At 43.3% G+C, this 15,985-nt stretch overlaps 2 protein-coding genes across 5 annotated transcripts in view; one reads left to right on the top strand and one right to left on the bottom strand.

The window, feature by feature from the left end:
* Positions 1-15,985, top strand: part of CTNND2 (catenin delta 2) — a 942,360-nt gene that overhangs the window by 678,141 nt on the left and 248,234 nt on the right. The gene's annotated exons all lie outside the window — the stretch shown is intronic.
* LOC117064758 (methyltransferase-like protein 5) lies at positions 12,101-12,813 on the bottom strand. The gene has a single exon (XM_033178808.1). The coding sequence runs from the start codon at positions 12,752-12,754 to the stop codon at positions 12,125-12,127; it is 630 nt and encodes a 209-aa protein (XP_033034699.1). The 5' UTR covers positions 12,755-12,813; the 3' UTR covers positions 12,101-12,124.

The raw sequence follows: 15,985 nt of genomic DNA, 5'->3' as shown, positions 1-15,985 counted from the left end.
AAGAAATACCCAAGACTGAGTAATTTATAAAGAAGAGAGGTTTAATGGACTCATGGTTCTGCATGGCTGGGGAGGCCTCAGGAAACTTATAATCATGGCAGAAGGCACCTCTTCACAGAGCAGCAGGAGAGAGAATGAGTACAAGCAGGGGAAATGTCAGACACTTATAAAACCATCAGATCTCGCGAGAACTCACTATCACGAGAGCAGCAGTGGAGGGAACCGACCCCATGATCCAATTACCTCTACCTGGTCCCACCCTTGACATCTTGGGATTATTACAATTCAAAATGAGGTTTGGGTGGGGACACAGAGCCAAACCATATCATTCTGCCCTGGCCCCTCCCAAATTTCATGTCCTCACATTTTAAAACACAATCATGCTTTCCCAACAATCCCCAAAGTCTTAACTCATTTCAGCATTAACTCAAGAGTCCAAGTCCAAAGTCTTATCTGAGACAAGGCAAGTCTCTTCTCCCTATGAGCCTGTAAAATCAAACACAAGTTAGTTCCTTCCAAGGTGCAAGGGGAGTACAGTCAGTGGGTAAATATACCTATTCCAAGTGGGAGAAATTGGCCAAAACAAGGGGGCTATAGGCCCCATGCAAGCTTAAAGTCCAACAGGGCAATCATTAAACCTTAAAGTTCCAAAATGATCTCCTTTGACTCCATGTCTCACTTGTGGGTCATGCTGATGCAAAAGATGGGCTCCCGTGGCCTTGGGCAGCTCTGCCCTATGGCTTTGCAGGGAACAGCCCCACTCCCAGCTGCTTTCACAGTCCGATGTTGAGTGTCTGCAGCTTTTCCAGGCACATGGTGCAAACTGTCAGTGGATCTACCATTCTGGGTTCTGGAGGATGGTGACCCTCTACTCACAGCTCCAGTAGGCAGTGCCCCAGTGGGGACTCTGTGTGGGGGCTCCAGCCCCTTGTTTCTCTTCCTCACTGCACTAGCAGAGGCTATCCATGAGGGCTCCACCCCTGCAACAAACCTCTGCCTGGACATTCAGGGCATTTCCACCCATCCTATGAAATCTAGGCAGAGATTCTCAAACCTTAATTCTTGACTTTTGTGCACCCACAGGCTCAACACAGCATGAAAACCACCAAAGCTTGGGGCTTGCACCCTCTGAAGCAATGGCCTGAGTTGTACCTTGGCCCCTTTTAGCCATGACTGGAGCCAACGCATCTGAGACACAGGGCACCATGTCCTGAGGCTGCACAGAGCAGGGAGGCCCTGGGCCAAGCCCACAAAACCATTTTTCCCTCCTAGGCCTCCATGCCTGTGAAGAGAGGGGAGGTGAAGGTCTCTGACATGCCCTGGAGATTTTTTCCCCATTGTCTTGGTGATTAGCATTCATTCGGCTTCTTATTACTTATGCAGATTTCTGCAGCAAGCTTGAATTTCTCCCCAGAAAATGAGTTTTCCTTTTCTATCACATTATCAGGCCTCAAATATTTCAAACTTTTGTGCTCTGCTTTCTCTTGAATGGTTTGTGACTTAGAAATTTCTTCTGCCACATACCCTAAATCATCTCTCTCAGTTTCAAAGTTCCACAGATCTCTAGGACAGGAGCAAAATGCTGCCAGTCTCTTTGCTAAAGCATAGCAAGAGTCATCTTTGCTCCAGTTCCCAAGAAGTTCCTCATATCTATCTGAGACCACCTCAGCCTGGACTTCATTGTCCATATCACTATCAGCATTTTGGTCAAAGCCATTTAACAAGTCTCTAGGAAGTTCCAAACTTTCACACATCTACGTGTCTTCTTCTGAGCCCTCCAAACTGTTCCAACCTCTACCCATTACCTAGTTTCAAAGACACTTCTATATTTTCAAGTGTCTTTACAATGACAGCCCACTCCTGGTACCAATTTACTGAAGACTAGGTAATTTATAAAAGAAAGAAGTTTAATTGACTCACAGCATTGGGGAGGCCTCAGGAAACTTGCAATCATGGCAGAAGGCACCTTTTCCCAGGGTGGCAGGGGAGAGAATGTGTTCAAGCAGGGGAAATGTCAGATGCTCAGATCTCATGAGACTCACTCATTATCACAAGAACAGCATGGAGGAAACCACCCCCGTGATCTGATTACCTTCACCTGGTCCTGCCCTTGACACATGGGGATTTTTACAATTCAAAGTGAGATTTGGGTGCGGACACGGAACCAAACCATATCACCCTCCCAGCAGTGAGGTGGAACTGAGGAGGGAGGGCTGGGTGAGGTCTAGCTCAGCAATCTCCAGTGACTAAGGCAGAGTTTGAATTCCACTGAGTTCTCTGATCCAGGGTAGAATATTTAGCTTTAAATACTTTGTAGATCAGCAAGTGTTTAAAAACTGAGATAGGAGTGTAGTCACATAGACATTAGTCAGAGCCAGATTGAGATAAGATCAGAAGAAAAGCAGTCGAGGAAAATTTAAAGAGGATGGGAGAAGGAGAAGGAATAAAGTGAGGGGTCAGGCGATTGCTGCAAACACAGGTTGTGTGGTCCATATTCATGGGCTAATGAATATCTGAGATGGAAGTGGATCCTCGCACTTTCAAGGGCACAGGCATGATTAGTGTGGATGGATGGCAGTACTCCTTGAACGATGCCTGTCATCTACACTGTCTCCTAGATTTTTTGGAAAGTCAGCATAAATTAAGCCTCTAGACAGAGGAATTATTAAACATGGATACTTCCTCAGGTGTATGGACTATAAGCATCTTTTAGGAGGTGTCTAAATGCTGCTAACTTTTGAGCATTTTTTATAAATCTTTTCTTCATTCTTTTTGGAAACTCCCCTCAGCTAAGAATATTGTGATTATCCCATTGATTTGGGGACACTAAGTACATTTCATGGGTTGTGAGGATTGCAGTTTATTTATGTTCCTCCTGCCTGCACTTTTCCCCATTTCTTCCAATGCACACACCAGAGTTGACATGCAGGTGGCACCCCCTTTCGTATATAGACAGTTATACAAAACAAGGAGTGTATATATGTATATATATGTACACACTATATGGCTTCATTCAAGGTAATATGTATCTTAGTGATTTAAAAGTGTTTGCACATTTTCAAGTGGCAAATAGGGATTATTTTAAAATGTTTAAATATTTCTATTTGTATATTTATTTTTAGAGACAAGGCCTCTTTCTGTCACCCAGGCTGGAGTGCAGTGGTGTGCAATCATAGCACACTGTAGCCTTGAACTCCTGGGCACACTCAGTCCTCAGCCTTAACCTCTCATGTATCTGGGATTATAGGTGTACACCACCATGCCCAGCTACATATTTAATTTTGTTATAAGTTACTAAATCAATTAAATTTTAAAAATGTAAGTTAAGCTAACAAAAATTATAAATGTTCAAATAATTGGAAAATGTATTTTCTTTTAAACATAGACCATCCTTATTAACATGCCTCATTTTTAAACAACATGCCTTATTTCAAAAATTCAAACTTTATTATGTGACTTTATGTGTGAGAAGGATTGACTTGTACTCCTTTCTTTTTGTTAGAAATGTCTGGTAAGCAGCACTGATAAAGATGTAATTTCAGGTTTTGACCTGATTACTTCTTGCTATATCAAAAAGTAGCTTCAGCTGTCATATATATATATATATATATATTATATATATATATATATAGCAAGGGCTTATATATATAGCAAGAGCTTATAGCAAGGGCTCTGGAGCCAAGCTGCCTGCATTTGAACCCTGGCTGCCATGCTACTTTCTAGCTCCATATATATATATGAAGTGTTTACAGATCTTATATAGTAAACTTACACAGGCCCAAGATAAGAACTCTTGCTCTAGGAAATCAATCTTGATTTTATTTTTCTAACTCCAACAATCTTTCCAATTACCTTATCATCCTAACTGCTATAAAGCATTTTTGTTTTTAAAGAAATGAAATTTTCAGTCCTAGTGGAACGCAAGAGTATATTGATAGCTAGCTTTGTGTTAGTGGGAGGGTCCAAATATCAATAGCATATAGATCCTATCTTTAAGGAATCTGGCTGGGTGTGGTGGCTCATGCCTTTGGGAGCCACCGAGCACTTTGGGAGGCCGAGGTGGGAGGATTACTTAAGCTCAGGAGTTCAAGACCAGCATCAGCGACGTAGCCAGAGCTTGTCTCTACAAAAATTGCAAAAATTAGCTGGGCATGGTGGTGCCCCCCTGTAGTCCCTGCTACTGGGGAGGCTGAGGCAGGAGGATCTCTTGAGCCTGGGAGGATGAGGCTGCAGTTAGTGGAGATCAGGCCACTGCACGCCAGCCTGGGTGACAGAGTGAGACTCTGTCTCAAAAAAATAAAATAAAATAAAAAGAATCCACAACCTGCAGGAGAGAAAATAAGTAAACAGGGCATTCTAATACCATGTATTACACATGATGGAGAGGTGAAGCCACAGCAGTAAACTGGGCATTTGCATTTGCTTTTTTTTTTTTTTTTTTTTTTTTTTTAAGAGACACAGAGTCTCCTCTGTTGCCCAGGCTGGAGTGCAGTGGCACGATATTGGCTCACTGCAACCTCTGCCCCCTGGTACAAGTGATTCTCCTGCCTCAAGCCTCCCAAGCAGCTAGGATTATAAGCATTCACCACCACACCAGGCTAATTTTTGTATTTTTAGTAGAGATGGGTTTTCACCATGTTGGCCAGGCTGGTCATGAACCCCTGACCTCAGGAGATCCACCAGCCTTGGCCTCCCAAAGTGCTGGGATTACAGGTGTGAACCATCACACCCAGTCAACAGAGCATTCTAATACCATGTGTTAGGCGTGATGAAGAGATGACGCCACAGCTGGCGAGAGTCCTTACAGAATGCTACATCCCAGCCTTGTGGAGTCAGGGAAAGCCGCCTGCTTCTTACACTGATGGCTACACTAAGTCTTAAATTAGAAGTTGCCAGAAAAATATAACCTAAGGCATACCCACTTAGAACTGATGGAAGACAGCCATCATATTTGCAGTTGTCTGTTTGTGTGTGTGTGTCTGTGTGTCTGGACTAGATAGTTTCAATATATTTATATCATTTATACTAATATTTTGTCAAAATTCAGATTGCCTTTAAGTATAGAACATAGAAATTGATTTCTGTGTATAAAATATGCATACATTTCCCCTCCCCCATAACTTTTTATTCCAACAAATTTAGACTATTTCATCTGTTAAAAAAATTGAGACTTGTTCCTGTCTACTAGACTTAAAATGCTTCATAATTTCTATTTTATTCTTAGTTCTTTCTACCTCATATAGTTCAAGCGAATGTGCTATTCATCTTTTCAGTAGGCTACCTTTGAATCATTTCTTCTCTTTCTTTCATCATAAATTGTTTCACATTTTTGGAAAAGAGCCTGTATTTCTTTGATTAAATATCAGTAGAGAAGATACCACTGAGCTTATAGCAAGGGCTCTGGAGCCAGGCTGCATGCATTTGAACCCTGGCTGCCATGCTACTTTCTAGCTCCATGACCTTGAGCAAGTTGCTTTACCTCTCTGAGACTCCGTCTCCCAGACTATGAAACTGCGACGAGACTCCATATCATGGCAGAGAGAACACACGTAGACTGCCAGCACAGAGCAGGTGGCAAAGGAGTGTGAGTTATTCTTAGTATAGGCTGCAAAATAAATAAGGAAATCTCTCTCCAACAGTTAAATGTAAAACCAATTCCATAGTTTTATAGACAGAATACTTGTACTGTTCATCATCCAGATTTTGAGATCTGCTATTGTCGGCAAGGGAAGCTGAATGCACACACACGTTGTGTGTGACTCTGCTGAGCCACTGTTTACACAACTAGATTCAACCATTGCCCTTTAGGAAGTTAGAATCAAACAGCCGTCTGCACATACCAACATAAAGCAACACATAGACCCAAATACTTGCTATATTGATATGTGAAAGTGGAACTAATTCATATTCAACAGATAATCATTGAGCGGCTTTAAAGTTCCAGGCTCTGTTTTTGACCTCAATAATCCGGCAGTGAACAAAATAGACCCCCATGAGTAGGGGGAAGCAACAGTAAACACATATAGGCTGATATCGTTTGGCCATGTCCCCACACAAATCTTGAATTGTAGCTCCCATAATTCCCACATGTCGTGGGAGGGACCCAGTGGGAGGTCATTGAATCGTGAGGACAGGTCTTTCTTCTGCTGTTCTTGTGATAGTAAGTCTCACGAGATTGGATGATTTTATAAAACGGAGTTTCCCAGCACAAATTCTCTCTTTGTCAGATGCCATGTAAGATGTCCCTTTGTTCTTTCTTCATCTTCCGCCACGATGTTGAGGCCTCCTCAGCCATGTGGAACTATGAGTCAATTAAACTGGGTAGTGTCAGCCAAGAAGAGGGGAGAGACCAAACTGCAATGCAAGAAGACAGGGCGTTTATTGGGGTCTTACTCTTAGAAATTGTAATTCAGGAGACAATTTGGCTTCTGAAGAGACAGAGGGGAGTAGGGGATTTTAAGAGAAAACTAAAAGGAAGCTCAGAGTGATTACACAAAATTGTTTTGGAGAATTATTATTGGTAGAGGTGGCTGACTTAGAACATGCGTCCATAGTTTACTGGTGGTCACTGTTCAAGGGTTGCAGTGCTGGAGAAATTCAGCTGTTTTCCAGAATGTGGTGGTCACTGCAGTTTGACCCACTTCAAAGGTTCAAGACAAGTTCCTGGTTTTTCCTGGATTTTTTGGTTGTTTTTTGTTTGTTTGTTTTGCCAGTTAGCAAGAAACATGGGCTGTCCTTCTCACAATGACTGTCTGACTCCAATGTAGAGCTCTGAACCACAGAGACAGCATTTCATATATCACACTTCACAGCGGGATTGCCCCGGAAGATGTAAAAGAAGCCAAAAAGGGCTGCCCAGTAACCTACAGTAGCCACTTGTAATCATCCAAAAATGACACAAAGAAAGTGTCATAAAAACAAAGTGGCTTATTGGATCTGAAGGAGATGTGAGTGATTTATGATAGGACATGTAATCTGTAATTAGGAAGTAAACCAGAAAGACTCAGAAATAAGAGAACGTTAGTAAGTGGGAGAAAGTGGAGGGGTATTTGACTAAGAACCTTCCAGAACAACACTGTGGAATAGTCCAGGAGCCACGAGGCAAGATGAAGCTCTCCTGTGAGGTTGGCCACCAGGATACTAGCAGCTGTGCACACAGCCTGCAGGAAATAGCTGGGTGACATGTGAGAAGTGAGGTCAGCACAAAGGAAAAGAAGGAAGGCAGTGACTTTAACAAACAGAGTTATAATTCCTATTTCAAAAAGATATGGGCTCTTGTCCTGTTTAAATACAGCCAGGGAAGGAGGAAGAAGAGAGCAAGAAATGTGCTGAGGGTCAGTGTACCAGGCCTCGATGGAGGGGTTAGCTCTGTGGAGGAGTTAAAGCTTTGCAAGAGCTACAACCTTCATGAACACAAGAGAGATGTGATATGTGATCCACAGTGAGCACTACTGCAGCCAGAGGCCAATATATTTTTCCATTTTCATAAAGGCTTGGTCCTTCACACATGAAGGATGATGGACGAGGCACACTCAGGAATTATTGAGCCAGTGCTTTGAGCGGAAAGGACTATGAGTCATCCTCAGTGGAGGAGATAATAAGAAGGCAATATTGCTAACAGCCTGGGACAGAATTACAACTAAAGAGGACAAATACCACTGCATGGAGGTATAGATCAACTTGGAGGGTAAGGCAGAATCATGGACTCAGAATACAGGGGGGAAAAGCCTAATCAGAAGGCCCCCAGAGACACCAAATCATGGTGATTCGGTCGTGTTTTTACTTAGCAACAGATGGGACAGATGAGACACAGGTGATCCCAGGCCAGGTGATCCCAGGCCAGGTGGCCCACTGCAGCTCCCTGCCATATGCATCTCTTTTTTGCACATTGTATACCTCTCTACCCTCCTGTCTCCACTGCCTGCTCCTTTTAACTCTCCTTTCTCCTCCTTTTCCTCCTAAACCTACGCTGGTTCTAGCATCCTGTAGCCATCAAGAGGCTTGTCCTGGCCTTGGAGATTTTCCCTGCAGGCTAAAGAGACTTTAGGGCTCCTCCAACAAAGGCCTCTCTCCCCAAATGTCAGGGAAACATCAGATGTCAGCGTGACAGTTCTGTGTGAGGTGCCAAATGAGCCCCTCTCCTGGCTCTAGAGGTCACTGAGCAGAGACTTCAGCAGATATGGCTCCCCCAGGACCAAGTTGAAGGGCCCAGTTCTTGATAGAAGAGCTAATCTCTGTAGGGGCAGTAGAGACCTCACTGGTTTGGTGATCTTTTCCATTTAGAAGTTTAACAGGAGAACTAGGAGAGGAAAGGAAACTACACTTGGGGAAGATGGAGCCTAAGGATGGGAATAGCCCTTAAAGTTTGTAGGAGGCAGCAAGAAAGGAAAACTGGCATCTTCTTCCCCAACTGGTTGTCAGCTCAGCTTCTGAGCTGGTGACTTGCCTTGGGCTGCTGGAGTACAGTGGGGAGATCACACAGGGATTCAGCCAGACTTTGAGCAAGGACCGTGTCCCTCTATGCTTAAAGGTTTCTTCAAGGAAGATGGACAAGGGCAGGGTCGCAGGGGAGAGAAGAGACTGGCAATGGAGGGATTTAGATGTGTTCCTGCAGGAGTGTGGCAGAAGGGGCAAAGCAAGGTGTAGGCATCAAAGATGCAGAGCCAAAAGTGCAAAGATGTGGGGTGGCAGAGAACTCCAGCCACCTAACTGGCCCCTGCTAGATCCCAGGAGTCACTTTGGCAGAGATGGCCCACAGACATAGGCAGTGGCCTGGTAGCCTCATGGCCTGCCTTTATGTAAGGAAACACCTCTTCCTTCTCCCTCCCACCTCCAGTGAGAAAGGAGGAAGAACAGGGTGGAAGGAGATGGGTGGGAAGGGCACACCATGGGGCTGGAGCTCACATCCAGCCTGCTTCAGGAGGTGGGATGTTGGAGATGGGGCGGGAGCGGGGAGAGCAGGGAAAGGATGGAAGTGGTAAAATGGGCAGGCTTATTCCTTTTAATTTTTTTGAGACAGGTCTCACTATCTCCCAGGCTGGAGTGCAGTGGTGTGATCAGTTTTCACTGCAGCCTTGACCTCCTGAACTCAAGAAATCCTCCTGCTTTGGCCACCCAAGTAGCTGGGACTCCAGACAATGGCCACCATGCCATGCTAATTTTTTTTTAAATTTTTTGTAGAGACAGGGTCTCCCTATGTTGCCCAGGATGATCTTGAACTCCTAGACTCAAGTGATCCTCCAGGCTTTGCCTCCCAAAGTGCTGAGAGTACAGCTGTGAGCCACCACGCCCCACAGGCTTTTTCTTTATAACCAGAAGGAGACCATTTTAATAGCCCAAAGTGAATGAAGTTAAGGAATCAGACCAGTATTGTGATGAAATGTAGCTACCCTGCAGCAAGGCGAGACTCCTGATTAAATCCACCAGGTACACTAAGTTCTCTTTGCAAAACAGACATGAGTCAGAGAGCAGTCTCTGAAAGTGGGTCATGACTTGCGAACAATGATGCAGCAGGTATTTTTCAGACCTCTTTCAAGTTTCCTTTCTGGGTTTGCTAAATTTCATTTGGGTTATTTTAACTCCATTTCTTCTTTGGGCCACGCTTCCCTTCTATTTTAATGGGTCTTCTTTTTATCTTCCACCCGCCTCTCCACCCGCCCACAAAAGGTTTGTAGTCTTTGCAATAATGAGCAGAAGAAACAGATGACCTGCCTGAATGTCAGTCCATTCACATTTGCATCACAGGTGAAGGAGTCAGCACTCACTGAGGGATTTCTCACTGTGCTTTGCTGTTTTGAAGCATTTCTGATATGTCATCGTTTAGAGAAGAAGACCTGTACCTGAAGAACTAGTTGCTTTTTCAGGGACGTAGTTCAACTTTATATCCACCATAAACTTCTTCATCTGGCATTCTGATCATTTCTTTTGCTTTAGTCTGTAGGGGAAGTGGTAGCAAAACTTTGGCCTTTCTCCTCCTGGTGACACTCAGCTTCCTATTGCTACCAACTCAGCACCCTCAGGCCTTTTTTCCAAGTGAAAATCTCTAAATCATTGAACCAAGGAAGAGGCATCTTGTTTATCTGTCATTTTCTTGATTTTTCCCCTCCAGACGTTCTCCAGGTTTTTCTGGCTCACAGAACTGGAGAGAACATCTTGTCAAAACACTGAGAGAGACAATACAGGAAGGCTTCGTATCATGTGATGTCGATGCATAGATTATAAGGAACCATCATCTCCTAAGATTTCATTGCAGTTACGAACTTTCCTATATTTTTGCAATCTCTGTTTCGTTAATCCACCCTATGTAAATGATCTTAGACTTACTCCTTTTGAGCCTCTGACCACTCTTCCAACCTTATCTCCCAAGGTTATTGTTCCAGTTCATTCTAAATCTAAAGATCTAGACCTCCTCAACCTGGTGGAACTACAAATGCATAATAACCCTGCTCTCTGGGCACCTACATGTGCCATCTTGGACACAGTTAACACAATGGAGGGGAAGAGCCTCCCTGCTTTGAACAGGTGCCCCAGTTGACTGACTTTAAATGTATGCAAATTTCTGGCTTGACCACATTTCAGTCATTTCATATCAGATGCTGATTGGAAGATCTGTGTCTTCTTATTAGATGCACTTCAGCATTGCAAATGTTTTTTAAATGTTTCAAGAAAAGCTATAGGTGCTCATTATATGACTATTCTAGTTTGTTAGCCTTAGTGCACTTTTTAACCATGTTCCAAATGTAAGGAAAAAAAATCTGCTTTGCTAAGAGCTCTTCAAAATTCACATTGCTCTTCTGTACTGACAATCCTTCTTAATTAATTTGCCTCTTGCATGACAAGTAGAACACTAGGTTGGCATTAACTCTTCTGTTATTTGTATTTAATTGTACTTATGGGATGAGTTCTGTGTTTCCTGTGGATCTATACAGGCTCTCTTCAACTTCCAAAGATTGTTTAAAAGAATCTTGCAATTGAAATGTATGTTCCCTGGAAACAGTGTGATATATTGGGAGATTAGACCCACACAAGCTTTGTTAAGCCAAAACGTGTCTGAACTCTAGCAGTGGGTGAATAATACTGGCATATCCAATCTCTAAGTATTTATGGAGATGGTCAAAGAGCATTCCAGTAGGGTGCTCGGGACTCATCCCAGCACAACATACCCTTGCATGGAAGGGTATGTTCGCTGCACACTTTCCTTTCAAGCTTTGGAATGGAAGTGGGGACTATCCTTGCTGCTGACCCCAGGTTATCAAATCTGTTGTCTGGAGCAGGGGTCCTGGAAAAATGGAGACAAATGAAAAGGAGCACAGACACAGTGACATTGCCATTGTTAGGAGGGCTGGGTGAGCTTTGGGACTCCAAGTATGAATTGAATGACGGAGATGTCAGGAGTAGAAGCTCCTGTCTGCATTTCCCTTAAATCCCAAGGGAACTTCTCAGACTTCACCAACTGCCTGGCACTCCCTTCATTTAATTCTACTTAACCTAACTACTGTTCTTTCTGTTGCCACCACCTATGGGGCTTTTAAGCCAGTTTCCCTCTTTCGTGTCCACTGGGGAATAAGACACAACCTCCCGGCTGTTCCTTATTCTTTTCTGTGTAACGCAAACACACTCTCAATTTTGATGGTTTTTTTTCATGTGTTTTTACCGTCTTCACAGGTGATGGAGAAGCATACCAGGAATTAAATGTTTCCTTCCTGTGTGTCCCTCTTCTGTTTTTCTTTTTTTTATTATTATTTATTTATTTTTATTTTTAGTAAACCAATTTTTTATTCATTTTAAATAGGTTTTAAACTACTTTTGGTTGCAGGGGCTTTTTTTTTGAGACGGAGTCTCGCTCTGTCGCCCAGGCTGGAGTGCAGTGACGGGATCTCAGCTCACTGCAAGCTCCGCCTCCCGGGTTTACGCCATTCTCCTGCCTCAGCCTCCCGTGTAGCTGGGACTACAGGCGCCTGCCACCTCGCCCGGCTAGTTTTTTCTTCGTATTTTTAGTAGAGACGGGGTTTCACCGCATTAGCCAGGGTGGTCTCGATCTCCTGACCTCGTGATCCGCCCGTCTCGGCCTCCCAAAGTGCTGGGATTACAGGCTTGAGCCACCGCGCCCGGCCTGCAGGGGCTTTTAAAAGCAAAACCGAATTAGGTCCACTTCAATGTCCACTGATTTCTTTTTATGAAACTTGTATGATGCTGGCAGGTCATATCGAAGCTCTGCTATAATATCTATCTTGATTTTCCATTCCGCAGCTTTCTTTTGAACATGTTCTCTAGTTGAGGATTTGTGTAAGGAATATACTGCTGTTCTTGCCATTTCCAAAGCAGTCTTTAGAAAAGCCATATCTGTCCCTTTATTATTTTTGGTCCCAAAGGGAGGATTCATAATCACTGTATCGAATGACTTGGACATTCTGTTAGATAATACGCACACATCACATTGAACCATGTCAATATTTGTTAACTCAAACTCTTCCACATTCCTATTAAATATTTCCAATGCATCTTCATCTATGTCAAATCCAACACACAACCCTGCTCCTAACATTGCAGTTCCAATGCTAAGTACTCCACAACCACATCCTAGATCTGCAACGACTTTATTTTCAATGTCATCATACGTGTTATGGATTGTATAGAGCATACATGCTGCAATGTGCAACCTGGTAGGATACTGTTCTAGAAGTAGCTTGGGCTTTTCGAATCCATCCACTTGTTGCAGGCGACTCTCTAGTTCCTTAAGCCTTAATTTCTTCATTTTGTTTTAAAGTATGGACTCGTAGGGTTTGAAGGCACAGGATCTCTTGGGCCAACCCGCGCCTCCCTCTTCTGTTTTTCTTTCCTGTTGTGAAGACACTAATAATAATATCGTATACAAATGATAAAAGGGTGACATGGACAGTTGAGCAGAACGCTTCCCTTCGATTGTCTTACAGACCTCCCCTTTCAAGATGGAGCTGTTTGATGATTACTGGTGAGTGGAGCTGGGGAGGTGGAGTGAGAACTAGGCCCCCTATTCACAGGCTGGAATAACTCTACCCTATCCTAAGAGATACTGAAATTAGACCACAGAAAAAAGAACTCTATCAACAGAAATCTAAAATTTCAGAGCTGAATAGTTTCCAAAGTTCTTTTCCTGGGCCAAAGTTAAGGTGTCCTGAGGGGAGATTCTGATCCTTTGACTTTTTCAGCTTCTGAAGGCTGGCTGCATTCCTTGACTTCTGGTTCCTTCCTTCAACTTCAGATTTCATCATTCTGACCTCTGGCTCTAACATCACATCCCCTCTCCCTGCTTTCTTCTTATAAGCATTCTTATGATGACATTGGGACCATCCAGATAATCCAGAACAATTGTCCCATCTCAAGTTTCTTAATCCCATCTCAAGTTTCTTAATCACAGCTGCAAAGTCCCTTTTGCTATGTAAGGTCATATCACAGGGATTAAGACCTGGACATCTTCAGGGAGGAGAATTACTCAGCCTATCATAGAAGTCCTTGTCCACCAATAAGTAAAACCTAAATACCTTGGAAGAAAAAAGAAAAATCGATGTTCTTCTCTCCGCGATAATATTCTAGGAATTTAGAGTACTTATGCTTAAGTTAGCTGATTTGAAAAATTCCCTGATGGAGGTTCAGGAAGGGATGAAACATGGCGTTCGTGAAGAAAGATTTTGATTCCATTCTTGTGATGGTAGGAGGATTAATAGTGGAAGCGGGTGAGGAGGACCAGCTAGGTGACCCCGCTGCATGGGGAGGGCTGGTCTACTCTTCCACCACTTCTACCAAGAGATCTGGGACCACATGCTGAAGCTAGTTTTATGGCCATTTGTTGGGAAGCCACACTTTACACTGAGCTTAACCAGTGTAATTATACCTGGCCATCGTACTAAAGAAGTGGAGGCTGCTCAGAGAGAGTAGGGAAAGGTGGCTGTTCAAAAGGAAAGGTCTCATCTCATATCCAGCTGGCCCAGCCACACCTTATGTGCAGGCCAGGGTGAACTTCCACATGAGGGGACAGGTGTGGTGAAAATGGCGGATATACCTGTTGTAATTGTGCACATTGACTGAGTACCTCTCTGCCAGAAAGACCCAGTAATCCCCAAACAAAAACAAGATGGATTTCCTGGGAAGGGACTGGCGACATCTGTATTAACTAAGGATGTCACAGAGGCTGGTCTCCTGGCTCGTAATACCTCTCCATACAGATGGCTTGTTTGACCAAAGCAGTCAGCTTTTCTTGGTTGACTTTATAGATTATTAAGGTCTAAATAAAGTGGTGATTCCTGTAGCTTTGACAGTATTCAATATAGTTCAACCTAAAGAGGAAGCTTGGTAGGCACCAGGGGCTTACAATACTGTCATCCATCTGAAAAATTCCTTTTTTTTTTTTCAATCCTAGTTTCTGAGAAAAAGCCAATCTCAATTTGCCTTTATTTGAGAGACCGCACACAATCTACTTCAACAGTTTCCACACAAAGATATGCTTATTCCCTTACCCATGTCCCAAAATTTTATGTAGAGATCCAGACTTACTAATAATAAAAGGTACTTTGATATACAACTTTACTGGTATAATGATTATCAGGCTTACAAATAAGAAGGCTGTCAGAATTGGCACCAGCACGACTCCTATGGCAAGATGAGGCTGGCTTGTCAATTCTAGAGAATTATGAGGACGACCCAACAGGGAAAATTTGAAGAATCAGGGATATTTGTCAAGTGATGAAAAAATGTTTCACTGATGCTACCCTGAAATGAGTAACATATGGTACAACTCCTTGGATACTGGAGAAATCCTATCTTACATTTGGGGTATATTAAGTCCCATTAGAAAAAAAGAAAGGGAAAAAAGAAAAAAGACACGTGAAGAGGAAAAGGAAGGAAGGAGGAAGAAGGAGGAAGAAGGGAGGGAGGAAGGGAAGAAAGAAAGAAGGAAGGGAGGGAGGGAGGACAGATGGGAGAAAGGACAGGAAGGAGGGAGGGAGGGAGATATTTATTTTTTAAGGGGATCCCAAATAGCAAGAAGCTCTCAAGGTCTTCAGTGGATAAGAATATGAGCCACAACTTTGGGTGCCTAAAATCCACAAGCTGCTTTACCCAAATAGCAACAAATGCCCAAAGGGATTGGAGTTCATGGCAAAAGCTAGTAGGGGCAGCAGAAAGACAGCCTTAAGCTTTTGAGCATACTGACCACCAGAGTCCACCATTAAATATTTACCTTTTGAAAAGTGATTAGTGGCTTGCTCTTGGGCACCGGTAGAGAATGCTTGCATCCCTAGGGGACATTTTTGGCCTGAAATTCCTGTTAGACCCTGGAAAATTTCAAATACAGGCATAAAAAGGGTCTGCCCCAAAAACTGTCTAATTAAATGTAAGGAATTCCTTAAGAACGACCTGTATTATGCCAGAGATGTCCACTCAATGCATGAGCAGGAAGCCTCAGAATTCAGGCTTCTCTGCATCCTTTCTGATGCTTCATTCTTTCCCACAGTGAAATCATAGGCACTGCTTATGACTCTATCAGAACAAGGCCAGTGATAAATATTAATAACAGGAGTTGCAGGCACAAGATGATGGAGAACACTTTTGAAAAGCTACCTCCTTCCTCCCTAGTTTGTGGGAAAGTTAATGTTAACAGGACAAAAACCAAAACCAAAATACCAGAGCACATCTTCCCAGTTGACGGTTGTATTCTCTTGAATGACTCATCTGAAAAGACACTAGTTATAATGAACCATTTCTCACTTGTATAGACAGGATTAGCCATCCATTGTGCAATCTGCCACCTTGGGAAGACTTTTCTGTCTTCCCTCATTGAAATTATCTGAAAAGAGAGTCATTTAACAGTGGCTTGTGGACAGTGGCCAATGAGTTGGCCATTGAGTCAAGAAAATGGACAAAGAGTACTTCACATTTGGTACTTCTTGGTACATAGAAGTGCAATATGTGCACAGCACACATTGAGATTGCCTTGATCCTATCAGACTTA

Source organism: Trachypithecus francoisi, unplaced genomic scaffold (assembly GCF_009764315.1).
Source record: "Trachypithecus francoisi isolate TF-2019V2 unplaced genomic scaffold, Tfra_2.0 Lachesis_group2, whole genome shotgun sequence".
Classification (NCBI taxonomy): Eukaryota; Metazoa; Chordata; class Mammalia; order Primates; family Cercopithecidae; genus Trachypithecus; species Trachypithecus francoisi.
Note: the sequence above shows the minus strand (reverse complement) of the source record. Positions and strands in the feature narration are given on the sequence as shown.

Excerpts from the sequence above, each read along its gene's own strand:
- LOC117064758 (XM_033178808.1), bottom strand. The coding sequence starts at position 12,754 with ATGAAGAAATTAAGGCTTAAGGAACTAGAGAGTCGCCTGCAACAAGTG.